This window comes from Sciurus vulgaris (genome assembly GCF_902686455.1).
Source record: "Sciurus vulgaris genome assembly, chromosome: 12".
In the NCBI taxonomy this organism is placed as follows: Eukaryota; Metazoa; Chordata; class Mammalia; order Rodentia; family Sciuridae; genus Sciurus; species Sciurus vulgaris.
Genome location: NC_136473.1, coordinates 25,989,381 through 26,014,190, shown reverse-complemented (window position 1 = coordinate 26,014,190; position 24,810 = coordinate 25,989,381). Strand labels below are relative to the sequence as shown.

Sequence of the window (24,810 nt, the reverse complement as noted above, 5' to 3'; positions counted from 1 at the left end):
AAAGTCCAAATTCAGGTTCACTAAGTCAAGGCCTTGGCAGGGCCAGCTCCTTATGCGGGTTTCAGAGAACAGCTGTTTTCTTGCCATTTTTGGCTTCTAGAGACTGCCCATGTTCCTTGGCTCATGGCTTCTCCTTTGATCATTCCAAAATCTGTTTCTGCCATTGCATCTACTTCTAACTCTGACCCTCCTGCCTCCTTCTTTTAACTCTGATCCTCCTGGTGATCACACTGGGTTCACCTGAAAAACCCAGAATAATTTCCCCATCTCAGGGGGATGGGTTTGGAGATTAGGACATGGATGGATAGCTTTGGAGACCATTATTCTGTTAACCATAGACTGTATCAAATGTAAGATGAATCATATACTACTAATCAAACTGTGGCACATCCTTGTTTGTAAGAAGTGCCCCAATTTTAGTGACATCAAAATATGACCCCACGTGTATCTTGTATGTTTCATAGTGAAATCCAAGCTGCATTGAACACCCGTATGAATTAATTCCTGTGTTAGGCACTGCCTATTCTATGATGAAATTAATGCCTCTACCCTTGTGAATGTACCAGAGCTCACAAAATCAATCTATTGTACAAATAGATTGGCTTTTCACTATGATAATGAGCTCTACTGTGAACATATTAATGATAACAGTTATCATTCATTAAATTCACTAGTACAAGTTATTTACACTTATTCCTTTAAGCCTCGTGAAGATCCTATGAGATATTAGAATTATTTCCATATCATAGATTAGAAAACTGAGGCATCCAGTCACCAGTGGAGTGAAGAACTGAGTCCAGCCTCTCCAACTTCAGAGATCACACCCTTACCCACTAGGCTGCCCTACCTGTGTGTTAAGGATAGTTTTCATACATTGTAAGTAGAAATGTAGGATGATGTATATCTAAGGACATATATTATTTCCTTAGAACAGACTCCCCAAAGTGGAAACAAAGGAAAGGAACAAATGAATATTGGCAAAATCATTAACCAAAGGTATACATACTCCCATTCATGTAGCTGTTGTTAATATTATCTAGTGATGAGAATAAGGACAGTGGCTGTTACCTGTGTATTTTGTTCTTGCAGAAAATACATATTGATTATTACTTATTTTGTGAATACTGATACTCTTCTTCATATAAAATGTTTACATGGGCCTTAGCTTTTAAACTTATTGTGTGTAGGAAAGGAATAGATAATAAAGTAAACCATTTCCCCTATAAACTGTGTAATTAAGCAAGTAAATTGACTGTTTACATCCCACGTCTTCATGTACAGGGTCAGGATAAGACTGCCATCCTCCTAAACATCCAGTGCCCATCCAATCTGGGAGAACAGTCCATTTCTCCCTGACTTATCTCCTACAATCCATCCTCCTCCTTCCATCTTAGACTGAACATTTTTGTTGACTTTTTTACTGAGTAGCTTGCATTTTGTGTTATGCATCTGGCTTTTCCCAGTTACTCTGAAAAGTATCTGATTTTGATCAAAATCCATCATATTATACAAGAATATACATGCTTTAAAAATCTTTTAAAAATGCTTATTGTCTTGAAGCAAACTGGCAGAGAAGAAATAGTCAAATATAGTATTCCTTAATTTTTAATAGATTTTGGTAAAACTAGTGTCTCTTTGGAGAATTCCTTGTGCCTTAGACATGTATACAAGATGCACACTGAGTTTGGTTTAGATATGAGGTGCCCCCCCAAAAGCTCATGAGTGATATAATGCAAGAATGTTCAGAGGTGAAATGATTAGATTATAAAAGGTGGAACCTGATCGTGGATTAATCCACTGATATGGATTAATGGTGATTACTATAGCAGATAGGGTATATCTGGAGGAAGTAGGTTCCTGGGTTTGCCTTTGGAGTTTACATTTGTCTCTAGTGAGCAGATCTCTCTCTACTTCCTGGCTACCATGTCCTGAGCACCTTTCCCCCAACTATTCTGCCATGATGTCTCACCTGGGGTCCAGAGCTGTGGATTCACCTGACCATCAACTGAACCTCTGAAACCATGAGCTACAATCACCTTTTTATTCTCTCAGTTGTTGTCAGATTCTCTGGTCACAGTGATGAAAATCTGACTAAAGCACACTGGATTTCAAAGTTAGAGTACAAAATAAAATACAATATAAATTATATCAGTGACAACTTATATATAATTAGATGTTGAAATGCTAATGTCTTGGGTATATTGGCTTAAATAAATTATTAAAATTAATTTCACTTATTTTTACTTTTTAATGTGACTACTAGACACTTCTAAAATTATCTGTATGGCTCACACTTTGTATCTATTGCAGGATGCTGATTTAGAGAAAACTGTAGAGAAAAGGGAGTTAGAAAGGCATTTTAATTCCCTCCTCTTTTTTAAGTAAGAAATCGACTGATTTTCAACAAGGTGGAACGGAGGTAATTAGAAACTTGAAGAGTGAGAAGGCTACCAAAGCCAACTGACATATCTACTATTCACTCATTCATCTATTTTAATATTTGTTCAGCTCCTATCAGATGTCAGACACCCAAGATAAAGCAGTAAGCAAAACAGACACAAGCCAATCATTAAACTCATGGACTCATGGAGCTTACATTTCAATGAGTAGAAATAGATAAGAAGCATATTTTAAGTTAGGTATGGATTTCACATTGGATGTTTAGTTTTAAAATGTTTTTTATGTTTTTATTTTTGTATAACATTTTCTAAATTATTTTTATTATTTTTATTATTAGTTGTAGATGGACACAATACCTTTATTTTATTTATTTTGTTTATTTATGTGTTGCTGAGGATCGAGCCCAGTGTCCCACAAATGTGAGGCAAGTGCTCTACCACTGAGCTACAACTCCAGCCCCTAAAATGTTTGATAGAATGTTATTTTTTTGTTTAAGTACTAAGATATGTGTCTGCCAGGTGCAGTAGTGCATGCTTGAAATCCAACAACTTGGGAGGCTAAAGTAGGAGAATCACCATTTTGAGGCCAGCCTCAGCGACTTAGTAAGTCACTGTCTCAAAACAAATATAAAACAAAAGAACTGGGGATGAAGCTCAGGGATAGAGCAAGCACCCCTGGGTTCAAACCCCATTAACAAAATCAAACTAAGAAGATATGTATTGACTAAATAACCAGGGATATCAGAGTTTGTTAGGATCTTCATGTCTGTGCTTGCAATTCGGTAATAAGGGAGATTACTATTATCATCAGTTTATCATTAAGATTTTTACGGACCTCTGGGTATATTTTTTTAAATGTAAATTAAATAAAGCAGATAAATTTAAAAGATCATAAGCAGTTAATTTCCCTGAAGAAAACAGTCTCACCAGTCTTAAATTTAGAATATTGGTTTGAATTAGAAGTTACAAAATGTTTTTGATAATAAAACCTGAATGTAAATGTCAAAATGTTGTGGTTTAAAGTTCTCATCCTTTTTGGTGGAAGTTCCCAGTACTCTCTATCAGCAAAATCGTAGGATGGCAAGGAAAAAATAAACCTCAACATGCATGCAAACTAGTGATTCTATTACTTTTCCAAAACAAATTATATGAATTCCCCAAGTATCCACCACAACTACATATCCCCGAGAGTTTGTGTTTTATCTTAAAAATTTTTGCAACTTTTTTGCAAAAAAAAGTTTTGCTTCTTTTTTGCATTATATATTATAAAGTATAATATAAATTTTACATTATAAAGTATACATATAGTTATAATATATAATGTTTGATGTAGAAAAATGATAACACACAATCTTCAACATATATTAACATTCCAAAGGGCTATTTATTTTTTGCAGGGGCAGATACCAGGGATTGAACTCAGGGACACTCCACTACTGAGCCCACATCCCCAGCCCTATTTTGTATTTCATTTAGAGACAGGGTCTCACTGAGTTGCTTAGCGACTCACCTTTGCTGAGGCTGGCTTTGAACGCAAAATCCTCCTGGCTCAGCCTCCCAAGCCAATGGGATTACAGGCATGCACCATCTCATTCAGCCCAAAGGGCTATTCTTATCCCTTTGACTTTGTATATCCTTGGCACCCCAGTTGTATAGTTCTACTTACTATAAAATCCAGATAAATTCAAATCAGCAAGGTGGTGTCTTTTCTTCCCGTTTGTTGGAGTCCAGTCCAACATAGAAATAGAGATATGGGGTGGTGAAACAATTTACTTGGGTCATAAGACACCTGCTACAGAGCCAAGAGTTCAGCTCAGAACTGCTCATCCTGGCCTAGCAGTATCATCGCAAGAGCTCTTTGAGCTGTCTGCCAATCACAGGGGTTCCCTATACCAAGAAATATTTGTGGATAACAAGGACTCTTGGAGAACGTGACACAAGAGATTCGGGCAGCTGTGGCCCTCAACTTTTCCTGGCAATCCCTAGTGCCACCAGAAAAGAAGCCAGAGAAAGGAGCCAGGCAAGGATTCAGAGGCTGCTGCTTGGGGGGGCAGAAAATCTGTGTTTGCGAAAGTTTGACATCTTGCCGTGCAGCTGCTGGATGAATAACCCCTGGGAGTCTGGAAGACACGATCCATTGACTAACCTGTGTAGGAAATAGAGAAATTGTTTCATGGATCCACAAATCTTTTTTTATCTTGATGTCACACATTTTTTATACCCGAATTTTGCCCTTAAGGTACTTCTTAGTCTTATTTCAGTATTTGAGAAAAGTCAAGGGAAAAAAATAATTTGCCGCAACAAAATATTTCTTATTTCTATTCTTAGAGGAGGCAGAAGATGGTAATCGCTTTTGATGAACTGCTATGAAGAAGAAAAGATTAGGCAAAACCTAACTGAAATGGTTTAACTGCTCAGTAAAAAAGCCGTATTGTTAGATGACAGCTATGCAGAACTGTAGCGAAATATAAGGGGAGATGAGTGAAACTGGTTTACTTTTAAAGAGAGAATATTTTGGATGTCTGTGACTTAATTCCCTCATTTTCTGTCCTAAGATGCTAGAGTTTTATTTGTGTACAACACTGAATGTTTTTGAGACATTAGTTCAAGTTCATAGTGATTGCCTTTCGTATATAATCACAAAAATAAATTTCTTTCATAGATGCCATCTTATTTTATTCTTCTGGTCAACATATTTTCATTTAAATTCCTAAAATTAAAATAGTGTTTCCAATTTAATGAAATATTGTCTTCCCTTCATTAAGAAGGATTATTAAAAGTTTTGAATAAAATATGCTTCACTGAGCTCTCTGCTCTAATTCCTTCTTAATTACCATTCACTAACTGATTATTTTTAATGGTACATAAAACCTTGAAAATAGACAGACAGTGTTCACAGGGAATGTCTTAATTTAAAATCAAATGAATAAATAAATGAAAGCCAGTAAAGCTGCAGTTTGCTTGGGCATTTATAAACTTGAATTATGTCATTTTTAGTATATAATATATGTTTTAGGTATGCTGATCCTTTTCTTCTGTTACCTCTTGAAAAGAAGATTATTGTGCTTACAATACCAACTGTTGAATAATTTCTTCCTTATGACTTCAGTAACTGTGCTCTGTTAAAATAAATACTCAAATCTTTCTATTGGTGAATGCAGATCATAGAAATTTTAATTTTAGCAATAATCATTGTCTCACATACTAAGAAATTTATTCCATTATCCAAGTTTCCCACCAATTCCATGTAGTTTAATTTTTTTGTAGAAATAAGAAATAACTAAATATGCTGATAATTATGGCATACTTGGTTTAGAATTGTAAGAAAATTAAAATTTAAGATGCCTGTGTCAGACGTTTTAAAATATACTCAGAATCAAGGGAACAGAAATATGAAAGAGTTTATTATAAATGATAGGAGTAATTGTACCTTTTGTCATTCTATTAGAAACAATTAAGCCAAGGTATTTTTAATTTGCAAATGGATCAAGATTATTTTGCTCTATTTTTTTTCTGATTATCAATCTATAACACCCTTAGTATATAACAAAATAGTTTTTAATTCAAAATTAAGGTAATTTTTCTTATATGGCATAGAAAGTGACTCGATATTAGAATCATTAGTTCTGCATCTACATTCTCTACTTTGGCTAATTATTGTATTTATATTATAATTAACATGGTAATTAAAATTATTATAAATGAGACAAATTTTGAATAAATGAAAAAGTCATGTGTTTTAAAAAGTTGTTTTTAGACATCAAGTATGAGCAAAATGTTATGCTTGGCACAGACTTTGAAGGAGAAATGATATTTGCTTTGTCAAAAATGAGATGGCCTCTTATTCCAGAAAAGAAAATTAATTTGTTGTGATTATTCAAAATTATAGCACAACTTCAAGTCCTAGGGTTTTAGTCAGGGTTAATCCTCTTGTTTTATGTTTGACGTCATGTCACATCTTCTTTTTTTCTTATTTTTTCGATTTTGCTGTTGACCTTGGAATATCTGAATATAGCTCAGTAGCCTGTAACTAGACTTGAATCTTGAATATGTGAAAGTTTAATATGGAGAAAATTTGAGGTACCATGAGACTAGGTGAAGATGTTGAATTTTAGTGAGAATTTCAAAATTTATCATTCATAGTATGTGCATTATATGTTTCACGAAGAGCAGGTTGGTCTCATCCACAGTGGTAGGGTGCATTCTGCATTCTATTCTTGTAGAGAAACATAGCCTCAAATGTAGTCAGAGGCGAGAAATTAAGAATGTTAAAAATTCAAAACAGTGCCAGGAACAAATGAAGGAAAGGAGAAGATCTAGCAGAGATAAGCACAGAATGAGGAGCATGGTAGTGCCCCACCACTTTTAGTGGTCTGTTCTATAAGCCAGGCAGCTGACCTGTTCTGGGTGCGCCTGTGTGATGGACTCCAGAATCTTTGAGGAGGAGCAGTGATAATAAAGAACTTGGACTCATTATAAAGGCTTTCTATGGGCTAGGAGTGTTGCAAGGTGGCAGAACACTTTTCTAGAAGCCTGAAGCCCTGGTTTTCATCCCCAACACTGCAAAGAAAAGACCACTAGTTAGAGGTACCTGTACCCAGAGATGCTTTCTGAGTGATGAACTCTGCGTCACCAGAGGTACTTAATTAGTTCAGAAGATCCCTTCTCTAGAGCCTCGTTGAGGGTATTTAAATATTACATAGGGTTTAAACTGGAATGAATTTACTCTAGGATATTCTTGTTCCCCTCTCTCCCAAGAATTGTTTATATTTCAGAAAGATACAAAAAATTGCAAAGTAAATTAGAAGGCATGCTTGTGCGTGCTTGTAGTATATGAAGACATCTTGTTTTTTGAGGAATCCAAAGAGAAAAAATAAAACCTACACACATAACTAGAGAGGCTGTAGCTCTCCTAGCCAAAAAATAAAAAATAAAATAAAATAAAAAATAAAATAAAAAACAGAATAATGTATGAGGTACTAATTGAAGAAAAAGGCCAACAACTTTTCCTCTTTTATGGAAATTGGTACTATTGGATAATGCCTTAGGTTTTATTTTCATATCATTGCAGGGTAAGCAAGACTTAGGTATGCCTTTAGTGAAATGTCTACATAAAAATCAAAGAATTTCTCATTAAGATAGTAAGTGCCATGGCTTATGCCTGTAATCCCAGTGGATTGGGAGATTGAGACGGGAGAATTGCAAGTTCAAAGCCAGCCTCAGCAACAGCGAGGTGCTAAGCAACTCAGTGATACCCTGTCTCTAAATAAAATACAAAATAGGGCTTGGGATATGACTCAGTGGCCAAGTGCCCCTGAGTGCAATCCCCTCTTCCTCCCCCAAAATAAAATAAAAAAGATAGTAAGTGCTATAAAGTGCCTTATACAAATGCTTTGCCATGGGGTCACCTGAAACAGGAGAAGGAAGCAGAATCAGAGATGCAGAATGCTATTCTTTGCTTTATTTCATAATCCTCTCCACAGATTTCTTAAATTTTTACTAAGAAATAGATGGGTGGATGTATATGCTTTCTTCAAAGAGAATCACATGCTTGGTGTTTTCTACTTATAAATAAGACACTTTGCTCTTGTTTTGTTTGTTTCTGGGGGTTTAGTTTTATTTGGGGGGTTGGGTATTTTGTTGGGTGGTTTTCCAGTTCCATCTTTTTCTTCCTTTCTCTAAGATTGACTTCTGTGAGAGCTTTTGGCTACTCTGAGATTGCCTAGTCTGAGATCATCCTGACATCTGAACTCTGGCCACTCAGAACTACTTCTGCTACTCTGTTTCCTTCCCTCTCATACTCTGTCAAGCAGCCTTACGGACTTTTTAAATATTTGCATTCAACATTTTTTATGAAAAATTTTTTTTCACAAGGGATTAAACCTGAAGGTGCTTGACCACTGAGCCAGATCCCCAACCCTCTTTTTTTTTTCAAATTTTTTATTTTTTATTTCCTTTTATTTTTATTTTTACTCAATGCATTTTGATTCATTGTACACAAATGGGGTACAGTCTCTCATTTCTATGGTTGTACACACTAGAGATTCACACCATTCATGTGATCATACATGTACATAGGGTAATGATGTCTGTCTCATTCCACTCTTTTCTTCCCCAACCCCTCCGCTTCCCTCTTTTTCCTTTACACAATTCCAGCACTCCTTCATTCTTCCCTTACCCCCCCGACTATGTACCAGCATCCACTTATCAGAGAAAACATTCGGCCTTTGTTTTGGGGGGCTTGGGTTATCTCACCATGATATTCACCAACTTCATCCATTTACCTACAAATGCCATAATTTTTATTCTTCTTTCTGACTGAGTAATATTCATTGTGTATATATACCACAGTTTATTTATCCATTCATCTACTGAGCGGCATCTAGGTTGGTTCCACCATCTACCTATTGTGAATTGAGCTGCTATAAACATCAATGTGACTGCATTACTATAGTACACTGATTTTAAGTACCAAGGAATGGGATAACTGGGTCAAAAGGTGGGTCCATTCCAAGTTTTCTGAGGAGTTTCCATGCTGCTTTCCAGAGTGGCTGCACCAATTTGCAACCCCACCAGCAATGTAAAAGTGTGCCTTTTTCCCCACACCCTCCCCTATACCTGTTATTGCTTGTATTCTTGATAATAGACATTCTAATCGGAGTGAGATAAATCTTAGGGTGTTTTGATTTGCATTTCTCTAATTACTAGAGATGTTGACCACTTTTTCATATATTTGTTGATTGCTTGTAGATCTTCTTCTGTGAAGTGTCTGCTCAGTTCCTTAGCCGATTTATTGATTGGGTTACTTGTATTCTTGTTGTAAAGTTTTTTGAGTTCTTTATAAATTCTGGAGATTAGTGTTCTAGCTGAAGTGGGTGTGCAAAAGATTTTCTCCCACTCTGTAGGCTCTGTTTTCACATTATTGATTGTATCCTTTGCTGAGAAAAAGCTTTTGTTTTAGAATCCATCCCCTTTATTGATTCTTGCTTTCATTTCTTACACTCTAGGAGTCTTTTTAAGGAAGTCTGGTCCTAAGGTGACATGATGAAGATTTGTGCCTACTTTTTCTTCCCTTTGGTGCAGGTTCTCTGCTCTCATTCTGAAGTCCTTGATCCATTTCAAGTTGAGTTTTGTGCAGGGTGAGAAATAGGGGTTTAATTTCATTTTACTACATATGGACTCAGTGCCAGTGCTGTGGCTTCTCCTCTACCAATGCATTCAATTTTTTTTATTTTAAGGTAGGGTCTCACCAAGTTGCTGAGGACTTCTCTAGGTTGCTGAGGCTGGCTTTGAACCTGTGACTCCACTGCCTCAGCCTCCCAGCTGCTGGTTATTACAGGCATTTGCCACAGTCTCGAGCTTTTTTTGAAATATAAACTGACATCTTTCCCATTTCTATTTTATTAGAATTTGTGATCCTTAGTACTTTTATGGTATAATCATTTCTAGGGGAGAAAGTGCTTCTCACTCATTGTCTTAAGTATAGCAAATACAGATTTTAATTAAGTTGAAACTCCATGTACTGATAAATGATGCTGTTGATCTGCATCCAAGACATATGCAAATGTGTTTCCGTGACACAGAAAGGGTGGCGACCACCAATCTTGATCAGGAGGAGCTAAGAGGATGTTGCAACTGCTTAGCTTTTCTCCATAATTCTCTACTTAATGCATCATTATCTTATTTGTTGCCAAGATCAATAAATAAATATATTTACACACACACACACACACACACATACTCACTCACACACACACAAACACCATTCATTCATTCATCTCACCACATAGAATGTCTGGTTTTTTTTTTTCTTTTTAAAGGAAAGGTGGATAGAAAAATAAAATATTCCCGTATTCTCAGTAACATTGTCACTCAAATAAATTTGAGTGAAAAATGATATGATTTAATATTAAATGCAAAATGAGTTCTTTAAATGTCAAAAAGAAGTTCTGATAAAAGATTATGGGAAGTCATTAAGTGGTAATAGCAGCATATATCTTTTATCTTTCAAAAATCCACATAAAAACAGAACAACTAGATATCAAAATCTTATACCTGTGAGCAGCATTTACAACAGAACTAGCTGACAACTTATGGCCAAAATACAGACATCAGCCTTAAGTACAACAGATAAAAATAAGCCTCCCATAGCTCCAAGACCTGAATGTTGTCACCATTTATGTGGGAGGAAGCAAAGGGAAGCCACAAGATGTTCAATGTCCTGAAAACAGGAGAAGCACAAAAGAGCCAATGGGCTTGGGTTGGAAGCACAGCAATCCCATGTGGGAACAGCAGGAGGAAGTGGGAGAGGAGAGGGCCTGCTCAGTTGCAGGCAGGTGCAAGTGACATGGGTTGCATTTCTGAAGGACCTGGTGGAGCATGCAGGGAATTTTCAAAACTGACCCGCCAGGACCAACTTCCATGTCAGTGCCCACATTAGGAGAAAATCCTGGCAGTGGAATACAAGTTGAATAGAACAGGGACAACATAGATTATTACAAGAAGTTTTCTATAAAGCTGGAGATGAGAACAGAGGGAATATCAAGAAATGAATCACTATACTTTTTTGTGTGTGGTAGCTATCATCTAACATACTGTGCAGTAGGCACTCTTTTTAAAAAATGAAGGAGCCAAAAACATACAATGGAGAAAAGATAGCTTGTTCAACAAATGGTGCTGGCAAAACTGGAAATCCATATGCAGTAAAATGAAATTAAACCTCTATCTCTCACCCTGCACAAAATTAAACTCAAAATCTATCAGGAACTTTAGGAATTAGACTAGAGACCCTGCACCAACTAGACAAAGTAGGCCCAAATCTTCATCATGTTGGCTTAGGATCAGACATCCTTAACAAGATTCCCAAAGCATAAGAAATCAAAGCAAGAATCAATAAATGGGATGGAGTCAAAGGATACAATTTTTCTTTTTCTCAGCAAAGGATGCAATCAATAATGTGAAAACAGAGCCTACAGAGTGGGAGAAAATCTTTTGCATACCCACTTCAGCTAGAACACTAATCTCCAGAATTTATAAAGAACTCAAAAAACTTTACAACAAGAATACAAATAACCCAATCAATAAATGGGCTAAGGAACTGAGCAGACAATTTACAGAAGAAGATCTACAAGCAATCAACAAATATATGAAAAAGTGGTCAACATCTCTAGTAATTAGAGAAATGCAAATTAATACACCTCTAAGATTTCGTCTTACTCCAATTAAAATGGCTATTATCAAGTACACAAACAATAATAGATGCTGGCGTGGATGTAGGGAAAAAGGCACATTTTTACATTGCTTGTGGGATTGCAAATTGGTGTGGCCACTCTGGAAAGCAGTGTGGAGAATCCTCAGAAAACTTGGAATGGACCCACCTTTTGACCCAGTTATCCCACTTCTCAGTTCATATAAGATGTTTTATAACATGTAAACATAGAGAAATAATGACTGTGGTTAAACATGTATCTTATGCATCAATTTTCAGTGTTTTTTTTGGTATGATAAAAATACAAATGATATGAATTTACATTGTGCACAACCATAGAAACAAAAAGATGTACCCCATTTGTATACAATGAATCAAAATGCAGTGTGTAAAAATAAAAAAAAAAATTAAAAAGCACTTACCATCTAGTCTCCTAGCAGATTTTTAGTATACGATAAATATTATTAACTTCAGTCCTCATACTATACATTAACTCTATACCTGGTTCATCCAACATAACTTCACTTTTGTATCCTTTGATCTAATCCACCGGTTTCCTTCACCCTATAACTTTACCCCTACTAACCACTGTCCTGCTCTATTTCTGTATGTTCCTTTAATTCCACAAATAAGTGAGATTGCACAGTATTTTCCTCTCTTCTTCTGGCCTATGTCACATAGCATAATGACCTCCAATTATCAGTGTTGTCACAAATAGCAGTAGATCTTTCTTTGTGAAGACTTAACATTTCATTGTGTATATCAATCACATTTTCATTACCCTTCACTGGACACTTTGGCTATTTCCATATCTTGGCTCTTGTGGAATATCTAAAAGCACTATTTTAAACAGTAGTTGTTAGTTTCCACCAAAAATAATGTAAATGCCAAGAGGTTAACTAACTTACCATTTCTACTCTCTTTTCTTGAATAATTCTTGGTGAATTATCCAAATGATAAGGGAAGGAAACGAAGAACAAGTGATCTCAATAATTCACCAACTTTATCAACCACTGCATATTAATTATGCTGTGGGTTATACAATAAAAGCAGTTGTTTTACAGGTTCTGATTGGCTTATCTCAGGCATTGTACTTTTGTTTCTTTTATACAATTTTAAAATGTTGCAAATGGCCTTACTTTCAGAACTATAACCTGTCTCACACAATACCATTCCAGTTGTGATTGGCACGTCTTTATTGCAGTATGAATGGACGGTACCCTCAATGAAGCTTTTGTGAAAATTAAATGAATCTTTGTAAAAACATTAATGAACATCAGTGGCTTGCAGTAAGCAGTGGTGACCCTCGCGATTAGTTGTAACATTGCATCTGTTAATACCTCTGCAAGTAATCTAAATCACATATCCCTTAACATCCATTTCCATACTAATGCCATATTATTTTCCCTGTCAGAATCATAATTGCAATTTTTTTAAATCTCCAAATCGATTGGACAAAATATGGATCCACAACTGCAAAATAAATAAATCAGGATTCTCAGATTAAAAAGATTCATCCTTCTGGTTACCTGTTGTTCAATGTAGAAACTTAAATAGGTTAGGTTAAAAAGTTTTATATCACTGTCATTTCTCTTATGCATACGCAAACTTAAAAAATATGAAGTACCGGTTCCACACGAAGCTCTGTTTTTGTCCCAGTTTGAGTGATCGACTTCTTTCTAAATCTTCAAATGAATAACGTCCACTCTTGGATCTGGTGACATAAATTGTACTATCGGGTTGTTTCTGAATCGTGTGATTAAAGGTGGTTCAAAGCACACAACTACTTTACAGTAGAGAGTAGTTTCCCATTTATGCTCCCTCAGGTCACAGCTCCTGAGAGCTTCACTAGCCCACTCTCTTTGACTTCATTTAGAAACACATTGGTGCTGCAGACAAATCACTTTATGAGGACTATATCTTGAGGAGCACGGCTGGTCTTATTGTTGTAGGAGCGACACTAACTCACATTTGACTTTTACTAGGACGTTTATGACCAAAGCAGCATTATCTTGTCTTCTGTCCCCGCCACTGTGCAATAGTGAACTAGCTCATTTTCACACCCACTGCAGAGTACTTTTCTTCAGAGTCAATTGCCTGTCTAATAGCAAATTATTACTCCGTTTTAGTAGAAAATAACTACTTGAGGCAATTGAGAGTCCTCTGAAGTGTGTCGGGAGGTCCCTTGGTCCATGTGTGAGCTGGCTGCTGAGAGCTGAATTTGGGTCTTGATAGAGGGAATGGAATGGAATGGCACTAATTCAAGAGCTATATGAAGGAGGAAGATAGAATTTAACAGTTTTCATTTACATGAAGATTTGTGTCTGAAAGTGCTGTCAATCAATTATCTGAGTCTCACTACTCCCCAGTGAGGCCAGTAACACAGGCAGTGTTATAGCCCTGTTTTAAATTAAAGTGACTGAGGCTTTCAGAAATTTAGCCATTTCTAAAAGTCCTGCAGCTCATTAGCAGTAAAGACTGGCAGGGTGTCCTCATTGATTGCATTGTATCTGTGGGATAAGGAAAATAAGAACTAAAGATAACTCCAAAGTACAGAATCTAAGGAACTGGGAAATGAAATTTTCTAGTGACCAAATTAGAAACATCAAAGCCAAAGTTAGTTTAGGAAAGAACAAGAGGGAACGGATTTTGAGTATGTTTGGTTGGAGCTGATGGTCACATCACAACTGGGACACTTCCCAAAAGCCATTAAAGAGAGGGACCGGATGAAGGTAAAACAGGTGGGAAAAGAAGGAAATGATAAGAGCAAAAACTGAAATAGAATAAAGGAGAATGCTAGAGAAGAGAAAGTTGGAGTGCTCCCAACTAAACCTCAGAACCTGCTAACATTCAGGATTTATGAACCAGTAAAGGGGACAAGATCAAGATCAAACCAAAACAAAACAAAAACCCAGAAAACAGCAAGATTCGGAAGCATGAAAGGACAAAGAATGAAGAGGTCAGGAACAGGACCAGGAGCTCTAGAGATGTAGCAGAAGAGAAAAAGAGGCATTAATTTGATAATGAGATCGTTGGTAACTCGAGAGAATGCAGTTCTAAGGGAGTGAGCAGGCACCCAATTTGAGGGGGTTAAAAAAATGGTTTCATAATGTGAAAAAAAAAAAAAAGTCAAATAAAGAACCTTTTTTTTCTGAGGTTGAGTGCAGGCATAAGAAAAAAAACAACAGAAGGAGTGTTTTAAGGTGCTTAGGAAGGAAAGGAATGAAGTAACTTCATAGCAGAGATGGGATTATTGAGCAGGAAAAGCAATTATGCAACAGAGAAGAGTATTTCAGATAAGGAGTCCCCTGAAGCACTGGTGGGTGGGGGAGGATTAGCATCTTCTTAATGGCTTAATCTTCTCAGGAGAAGTGGGTGGAGAAATACAGAACTGAGAGGGCCCTGGCAGGAAATTGGAGACTGGAAAATGAACAGAGGGCTTGGGTGTATTCTAAAGATTCAACAAGAGAAGTAGTAAACTGATCACTGACTTCCCAATTGAAATTACAATATGATTTGGGGGAGCTGGGTTAACCCAGAGATGTGAATTTTTCTGCACTAACTGTACCTGTTTAGGATCTGGAACAAGAAAATGTAGGAGATGAGGATGGGGGAGCTTGATTTGTGAGATGGATGAGAGAATAACGTGTAAGTGGATTGAAGGAAACCCTTAGGCTGACAGGAAGTTAGGTGAAGGCTGGGTGAATTGCAAAGACTAATGAAAGTCACTGATCTATAATCCAGAGGACTTAGAGGCAGAACCAGGTGGTGACCAGAGCCAAGCGATGGCTGTTTTAAAGCAAAATAGAATGAACAATATAGAAAAGATAGAAATGGATATTTTCAAAGTAATCCAGGAGGAACCCTGAAATAAATAAATTTCCCCTAAACATACAACACATCTGAATTTTCCCATAGAGGTGTGTCAATAATAATCTTATTGGCTGACTCATGCATTGATTTATTCCCAACTGAACGCACTCATGATTATTGTCACCGGTCATTCTCAGCTTGGGAAACAAAGAGTGATAACAAGCGGATATCAAAACATGGGAGAAACGTCAAGAAGATAGGTTGTCACTCTAGAATCTGGATGCTGTGTGATAGAATAAGATGTGTGCAAGTCAACAATAATGAGTCTCTGTATGACACTGTGATGACCATAGCAGATCAAAATTGTCCCAAGTACAAGTAACCAATCAGAGGGTGTCTTGTCTGAAAAGCATGATAAAATTATAATAAAACTAAAATTAGATGAACTTTTATTAGCCCAATGTGCCAGACATTCTAAATTGTACTTCTGATAAAATATTCTTCCCTGCAAGAAACTTTTGTCAACTGCTGATGAGTGGATTCAGCTACTATTGAGATTTACTGACATAATATATGGATAAGCTTCAACTTGGCACAATCTTATTATTTATCCTTCAGTAACCATCACCTTCTCTGTGGCTGTTAATTCTGAGAACTCTCAGTTGCGCACTGGCCCCTTGATAGTAGATTCAGTCACATGCACTCATTCAGAGAATAAGTACTTTGGGATTTGGGATCCATGACACTTGATTCAGACACAATTGTCTCCAACCCAAGTGGCACCTTGTATGTTGGATTAAAACAGAAAACTCAAGACAAAGTGTTCTAGCATTGAGGTTATAAGCATAAAGATGTAAAATTTAAAGTACTTCAATTCTGTTGTTACAAATGCAAATCATTCTCTAAACGTGGTGGAGTTCCCACTCATTTGGCAATATTCCTTCATGTGTCTTTCTTCTTTTTCTTCAAAAAGTATACTCATTCACTCCATGTCCCCCTTTTGCGTGATAACATTTATTTTATTTTTCATTTCTTTGTGTTTTTTACTGGCATGTTTATATCTATGAAGTTCAAAATTCCCCAATTTTAATTGTCTGCACTACTCTTGATAGTAATAGTCATTACTATTATTCATTTCCTTTTGTGATTATTACTGAAAATAATGTTGTGTTATAGAGAAGGCAGATGTCACACAAAGGGTCCATTCCAGGTGTCACATATCTTCAGTACCCCATTGCAGTGGATATCTCAGAGTGGAACAGGATGTGACACTTAGCTTCTAGGATATTTAGAGAACAGGACAGCTCTAAGGTCACTGTGGTAGGCAGCCACTTAAACAAACACAGGGTGTGCCAAAATGTGGCAAGAGATATGGATAAAATACCAGGAAATGTCTGAAACAACATAGGAGAATGAGAATCAGAAATGACTTCTAATCTGTAGTAGGGGAAAGTTCTGGAAAAAAACGTGAAATGGACAGTGTTTGTATAAGTAAAAAAGATGACGTAACTGGCATTCCAGATTGTCTAAAGGATGGGACATAGACAGGAATAGAGAGTGATTGGCTCTCACCCTCCTGTGCTCCTTGACTCACTGAAGAACTTTTTAAATACACACCTTCCTAGGTCTCACTGGGAGATTCTGAGGATGCCCTCAACATCAGTGGGCTTTTGTTTGTTTGTTTGTTTGTTTGTTTTTGTTTTTTAAAGTTGTCCCAGATGATATTACTTTCAGTGAGCCTTAAGAACCACCAGACAGTGGAAGAAAATAATGGAAATTAAATATTATAGATGCCTGAGTATAAGATATTTTTTCCCATGTTAAAGAGTTTGTACTTGATTTAGCAGAGTAGAGAATCATTTGCTTTTTACTCTGAATACTTGAACTTTTGGAAAATCACATGAATAATATGTTTTTTTGTTAAACCCAGTAGAGAGTTGTTCTATGTGTGTTTGGAGATAGTTTTCATCTTGGATATGTACTGATTACAATAATGGCTAATACTTAAAGATCATTCATTGGATAGTTTTAGAATGAAGGCAATGTCTACATGAAGAAGCGTCAAGATAGGATAAGCAGAAAATGCATCAAAGAACCCCCAAGCTCCACTTTACACCCAGGTTATTTCTTAGGATCCCAGCTATATCAGAAGACAGACAAATCAATGTGAGTGACTCTTTTTGAGGAAAAGGTAGCCCATAACTCAGGAAACAGGAGTACTTTATTTTAATTAGATTGCAAGTTTTACTGGCCAGGACCCAAAGCCATTGTGTTTCCTTATAGATAGGGTTGCCAAAAATAATACAGAACACTCAAATAAATTTGAATTTAAAAAAATAGTTTTTTTTTTTTTAGTGTAAATATGTCCCATAAAATGTAGTCTTTAAAAATGACTCATTTAACTGAAATTCAAATTTAACTGGTGTTTTCTCTATTTATTTACTAAACCTGTCAACCCCCTGTATAATTTGTTAAGACATATTCAACATGAAATGAGGAAAATAACTTATACTTCCAGGTATTAAAAAAAAAAAAAAGAAAAAAAAGTATCCTTTGTCTGTACAGACTTCATCAAAGCTAAGAATTGCAAAGATGACCTCACTGAACAATGCATTTGGCTCCCACAAAATTCTGCCAGAGACACAGGGAAGGTTGTCGTTCAGTGCTTTTTATTCCACTCACTTTTGGAGGATGTTCTTGTTTGAAGAGACCTTAGAGAATTATCCCCCCTGTTCTTCAAGATGTGTTGTGGATTTCAGCAGCATCAGCATCTCCAGGAGCTGATTAGAAATGCAGAGTCCCCCACACCCACTGAACCAGAGTCTGCATATGAACAAATAACCTTTTGATTTGTGTACACAATTCAGTTTGAGAAGTGCAGATTTAGTTGTTGTTTTTTGTTTGTTTGTTTGTTTGTTTGTGTGTTTTTTGGTGGTGGTGGTTCTTTTATTTATTTATTTATTTTTTTTTCAGACATATAGGCAGAGATTTATTTAGGAAAGCACAGACACATTCAAGGGGAAATGTGGGCCATCTCCAGAGTGACAAACAGCCGTGATTTTGTTTTGTAGTTTTCCAAAAACATGGTTTAAGAAATCTAGGACTCAAGGGCTGGGGAGGTAGCTCAGTTGGTAGAGTGCTTGCCTTGCAAGCTCGAGGCCCTGGGTTTGATCCCCAGCACCGTAATAAATTTAAAAAAAAAAAAAAAAAAATCTAGGACTCAGACTCCTTCAAGGCTCCAGAAACACATGGAAGCAGCATCGTTTCCACTACCATGATTTAGGGAGATCTACCTTGTGGTGTGTTTTGTTACAAGGGGGCAGGGTCTGTGGCTTTAAGATTGTTTACAGGAAGAAATCTGAAAACAATCTAGTTCATTTCATTGTCTAGATGAGGAAACAGTAACTAAGAAGATGTGCGATTTGCCATAGTCCTATGCCAGGTAATGATCCCAACCACTTTCCACCTCTCTGTTCATTAAAGTCAGCCTCTCAAAATACCAGAAATTTAGAATCAGATGCTTGTCAAGTGCCATCATGCACCTTGGGTGTCTTCTCTCTGAACCTCGAATTTCTAAATTAGCCCCTTTTCTTTCACACTCCTGCCTTTAACTTCCTTTGAAGGGTTCATCTAACCCAGCATTTTCGGTTTGCACATTGCACCTGGAGGACAGATCCCCCGCTGCAGTTTTGTGTCACTGCTAACCAAGGATATCCTACAGGTTTGTTTATGGATATTTCAGCTAATTATCTTGCCACAGACCATTGAGACAGGTCTGGATGACTGTTCAATTAATACTACTGAAGGACTAATTAGGGAGAATTCCTACTTGCACAGCCCACCCTTGTGCCAACATATCACTGTGGACATTTTTCTTCTGCATGTGATTAATCACACAAATAATTCTCAGAAATGAAATTAAAGATCACCCACACATTTCACCCATAATGTTTTAAGGCATTGCATCCTGAGTCTCTGTAATGAATTAACATCAAAGTCTGGTTTGAATTTTGCAATTTTTAGCATACATCCTGCTCTGTTAGCAAGTGGCCCTGTGGCCTCTATCAGTTTCTGTAACAGTGTGAATCAACTATTCTAAGAGGAACACAGATTTGGAAATGTCTAAACCTCAAGAAAGAAGTTCAGTATATCCCTTCCAAAAAATGCCAAATTATACTCATCACACTTGCAAGTTCATGGCATGTACGGTTTCTAGACCCCTCCATCCATGCCCTTCCCAGTCCCCAGGATAGACAGCTCACATTATAGTACCAACATTAAAGACTTTTCTATGAGAACTAAATATTTAGTCATCCTGGTAAAATCATAGTTGCCTTTTATTTTTATTTATATGAATATCTCTGAACTGCTGCAGATTGACACAAAAAAAGCAGTTTCACTTAGAACTAATTTATATGATTTTCACTTGAATTTATGAATTCTGAAGATCCTTAGAGCAAGGCAGGTGGGACAGTGATCAGAAGAACTACAACAAAGAGGATCTGCTATTTTTTTTAAATTATGGTCTTTTTCTGAACTTTAAAGTCAATTATCTCAAGCAAGCAGGAGTAAAGATTTTAGAGGACAAATTAGCTGTCATTTTTACAGATGAGGAAACAAAGGTCCAGAGACAATCAAATATTTATTGATGACCTCACAATTGTCTTGTGATATAAAATGACATTGCTTATGAAACTATTCTAGAAAAAAGAAAAAGAAAAAGAAAAAGAAAAACATCCAGAATTTTGGTGAAGTTGTTACTCTTTATTTGTCATTTTTAGAAGTTTGGTACATCAAAGAGTTACAAAAGAACACAAAATAATACCAAAATTTAAAAACTCCATTTGCTTGACCACATTAGCTTTCATTACAGGTTGAGTATCCCTTTTCCAAAATACTTGGGAGCAGAAATATTTTGAATTTTGAATTTTGAATTTTGGAATATTCACATATACATAATGCGTTATCTTGGGAATGGAGTTCAAGTTTTAAAGCAAAATTTGTTGTTTTGTGTATCTTACACACAGAGCTGGAAGGAGTTTTATAAAATATTTTTTATAATTTTATTTATTAAGCAACATTTAGTCATGTGAATTTTCCAACTGTGACATCATATTGGCACTCAAAATATCAGAATTCATAGTACTTCAAATTTCAGGTTTTCAGAGTAGGGTGTTCAACCTTTATAAATCTTAAGGTATTGATTATTATGGCAAATACCCTTTCTTTTAATTCACTAAAAAATAACTATAAAAGTATAAGCTTCCAATTTTATCTGAATAAAAAAGGAGTCTTGAATAATTTTGTAGCTACATTAAACCTATTACATTTTAGTCAAATTTAGAAATGACATGCAAACGAGTGATAAACACTGACAGTTTAGCCAAATTATAAGTGAGAGGGATTATCTGTAAGTATTTTAAATCTTGTCAAGGTATATTTATACTTTTTTTCTAAAATGAGTAACAAAAAAAAATTAAGAACTGTGATCTTTAAGGGTATGTAAATAATACCTACAAAATAAATTTGTATTGTCTTAACAGAGGAAGCATCTCTGCCCAACATATTTATGCTATTTTATCTTCTATGATGAGCTCTCAAAACATATGATAAACAACATTACAATCTTTTCAACTAGATAAAATTATTAACTTAGTAATTATTGCTTATTAACAGAACATTATAATTTTTAATAATGTTATATTTTTAGGAGTGAAATAAAAATAAAACCATGTTCATGTTTGGGGAGTTATGCATCAGCCATTGATTTAAAAAAATTTGTTGTAGATGGACACAATACCTCTATTTTATTTATTTATTGTTACGCGGTGCTGAGGATCAAACCCAGTGCCTCGTGCATGCTAGGCGAGCACTCAGCCATTGAGCCACAAACCCAGCTCCAAGCCATTGATTATTTTTTTCTTATTTTCTTTTTCTTTTCTTTTCTTTTTTCTTTTTTTTTTTTTTTTTTTTTGGTACCACGGATTGAACTTGACCACCGAGCCATATCCCCAGCTCTATTTTGTATTTTATTTAGAAACAAGGTCTCACTGAGTTGCTTAGCACCTCACTTTTGCTGTGTCTAGCTTTGAACTCATGATCCTGAACTGCTGGGATTACAGGTGTGCACCAGCAAACCATTAATTTTTAAGAAGTAATTTCTAGAGTTTGCAGAAGAACTTTGGAAGTAGATTTTGTTTTAGTTTCAATGGCTGTTTGCTGCTTTACAGGTTTGTACAGCATGTAGTGATTAGGTTTTGGATATGATCCTATATGCAGATCACTAGTACAAAATCCCTATGGCACAACATCTTTAAGGGTTAGGCTTGGAAATTAGTGCTAGTTCATGGAGCATTTATTGCCAGCAGGACCCACAGTCCGTTTAGAGTTTGGAAAGGTGGAGACTGGAAGCAAAGACTCAGTGGTGCTTTTTGGGGAATGCAGTCGTGGCTTAGGAAAAGCCCAGTTGCAAAGTTTTGGAAACTGGAGTGCAACCTGTAAGGAGTGAGCACTGAAGCATGTGCACTTTGCCCCTCCCAGCAGGAATAACCACGGGTCACAACACCCACCTCCCTAGATTTGCTTAGCATTCATCCACTGGTGGTGATTTTCAGTCCCACTTCAGGTACCTTGTTTTGCTATGTGTCCCTCTCAGCTAAGAAGTACGAGACATTCCAACCAAGGACATTTAGAGACAGAACCTAACGTTATTAGTAGGCAGAATACTATTACCTCGATTGGTATTTTTCCAATGTAGAGTGAACCCCCATTCCTACTCCATGTGAAAAAACGTCTTCCATAGTCATTAATCACTGACTTTGGCATGTTAGTGGCAAATCTAGCAAGATACCAAATGCCAGTCTATGTACACTGATATTTGGCCTTTTTTTTTTTTTTTTTTGCATTAAAATTCTTTAGATAGAAATTCTTCAATATTTATTGTCTTATTTACCCCCAAATCATAGGCCCTTTGATAAATGGAGTAATCGTTTCTAGTGTCACTGTGGCTGTGAAATGCATTTTAGTGTCTTCTGTTGCTGTATCTTAATAATTCATTTCAGCACATCTATTTCTAAATCACAGACGATTTGTTCGAAAGAGTGCTGGGGAAAAATGCTCTCTTTTTGTCAAAACACATAACCTGTATTTTAGAACTAGTGTCTACTCTGCAATTTAACTTCATAGGCTCAAGATTGTCCACGCCCTCTGATAATGGACTCCATTTTCAGGGTCCAACAACTTTAATTTTCAAGCAAAAAAAAAAAATCATAAATGGGTATCCTGAGCTTGATAAATAATTTCTTAATATACTGAATAATACTTTAGTTTATTTACTAGGAAGTCCAACACCTAATTGGAAAGCACACTTTTAAGACCTGAAGAATTTTAGTCTTGCATTTTTGGTGAATTAATAAATGAAATGAAGTAATGTCAACATTAAATTCTAAAGGAGAAATTGTCAACAGCTATATATTTAAAAGATTTGTTTTAAATTATAGCTCACTTTTGCCTCTATATTTGAGCACTTTTCACACATAAATGTGCATAAAACATTAAATCTTGCCTATGAGTACTCTCAGTCATCTGGGGCAGATGTGGCAAATGGACAATCACCAGCCAGGGGTCGAAGTGCCCACTAGGAATATAAGCACAGGGCTTCGAGGGCTTCTAGAGGACATGTTAATTCCATCTGTGGTAGTAATAAGGGCTCATTCAATGTAAATTTAGTAAATTTAATTAAGTAGTCAATTAAATTAGTAATTTTATTAAGTAGTCAATCTAGAATAGTGGGCAAATATATTTTTTCTGATGCTAGGATTGCACCCCAATGCTCATTACTTTTGCATTTTCTGTTTTAGAGACGTCCAAGCAGATGGCCTGCAATGAAATTTCGAAGGGGTTCTGGACATCCTGCCTATGCTGAAGTTGAACCAGTCGGAGAGAAAGAAGGTTTTATTGTATCAGAGCAGTGCTAAAATTTCTAGGACAGAACAGCACCAGTACTGGCTTACAGGTGTTTAAGACTAAAATTTTGCCCATACCTTTAAGACAAAAAAAAACAAAAAACAAAGACATACACGTAAAGGAGCCCTAAGCTGCTGTAGCCTGAAGGAGACGAGATTTCTGGAAAAGCCCAGCCCAGGATATCTTAAAGAAATTTTCAAGCTTATACAGGATACCATTTATACTGAGCATGGAATTCCCTCGTGGAATGACATCTATAGTTCACTCGGAACATCTCCTGTGGACTTTCCAGAAGTATAACAATATTATGATGCTTTTGGCTTAGGTGCAGGGTTGCAAAGGGATTGAGGAAAATAATAATAATAAAGCTTTAGTTCACAAGGGATCTCCATCTTTGGTTCAAATGTTCTTCTCTGATGTCTCCAAGGTAACCGTGTTCCAAAGTCTGAACCCTTTCACTCCACAGAGCAATGATGAATGTCTCAAGATTGCTGGGAACAATATAGCTCACGCGGGAGCAAAATCAAACACAAAATAAGAGATTTTTCTGTCTTTTCCAAACAGACGTGTGGCACAAGGATTTTGTTTTTTGGCTCTAGATCCATCTGTTTCAACAAGTCCATTACTTTGCGGGATCTTTCATCTGTACAGGAGGTTGACAGGATGCCTGCCTGTGTCTTGGTAATGAAGGCCCTTCCTAGGAGCTGTGAAACAATTTCCAAACTTTTAGTTGAGGATTAAGAAGGAGGGAGTAGCAAATGAGGCTTTCCATTCTCTTGCCTCAGAATAAAATGTTTGATTGTTTTTCAGAAACGTTGCTTCTGTCTCCCACCTGCAAAGTCGCATGGAGCCGCAGTTGCTCTTGGCTGATGGAAACAAAAAGAAATATTACCAAGAGTTCCTTGATCATTTTTGAGACAAAAATGTTAAAGGATTTTAAACATTTGCGTTTTTTAATTTTTTTTTTTTTTTTTTTTTTTTGCCATTTCTGTGCAAAAAACCCATTTCATTGTCCATTCCTGTCCAAGAAGCCACTCAAGTCAGGATATCCCTGGTGATATAAAGAATGAAAGAACACTGCTGAATCATACAGTAATTTTCTTTAAAGCACATAGTAGTTACATAAATATATATATAAATATATTTTTGTTTATAACTAACACAAGGCAGGCTCTTGTGACTCTAAGCGTGCATTTTGTCACTAAGACAAAACAAATGCAAGACATATCACTGCATTACTTCCATAGAGTTGTAAAATAATCCTTAATATTAGAATATTTTTATGTCACTTAGCAAAAGTGGTTCAATTAATTGCAGTGCCTGTCAGCTCACTGCCTCTTTGATCCACTCTTTTTCATGCCAAACCCCTTCCCTCCCTGGCTAAAGGAAGCAGATGCTTAAACCTCTTTAGATGGAGCTGCCATT

The 24,810-nt window shown here is 36.3% G+C and overlaps 1 protein-coding gene across 1 annotated transcript in view; it reads left to right on the top strand.

The window, feature by feature from the left end:
* Positions 1 to 23,491, top strand: part of PLXDC2 (plexin domain containing 2) — a 412,919-nt gene extending 389,428 nt beyond the window's left edge. Inside the window, exon 15 of the mRNA XM_079107639.1 lies at positions 23,280 to 23,491. Within this exon, the coding sequence (XP_078963765.1) occupies positions 23,280 to 23,396 (117 nt within the window). The 3' untranslated portion in view covers positions 23,397 to 23,491. The remainder of the gene's footprint in view (positions 1 to 23,279) is intronic.
* The last annotated feature ends 1,319 nt before the right edge of the window (positions 23,492 to 24,810 follow it).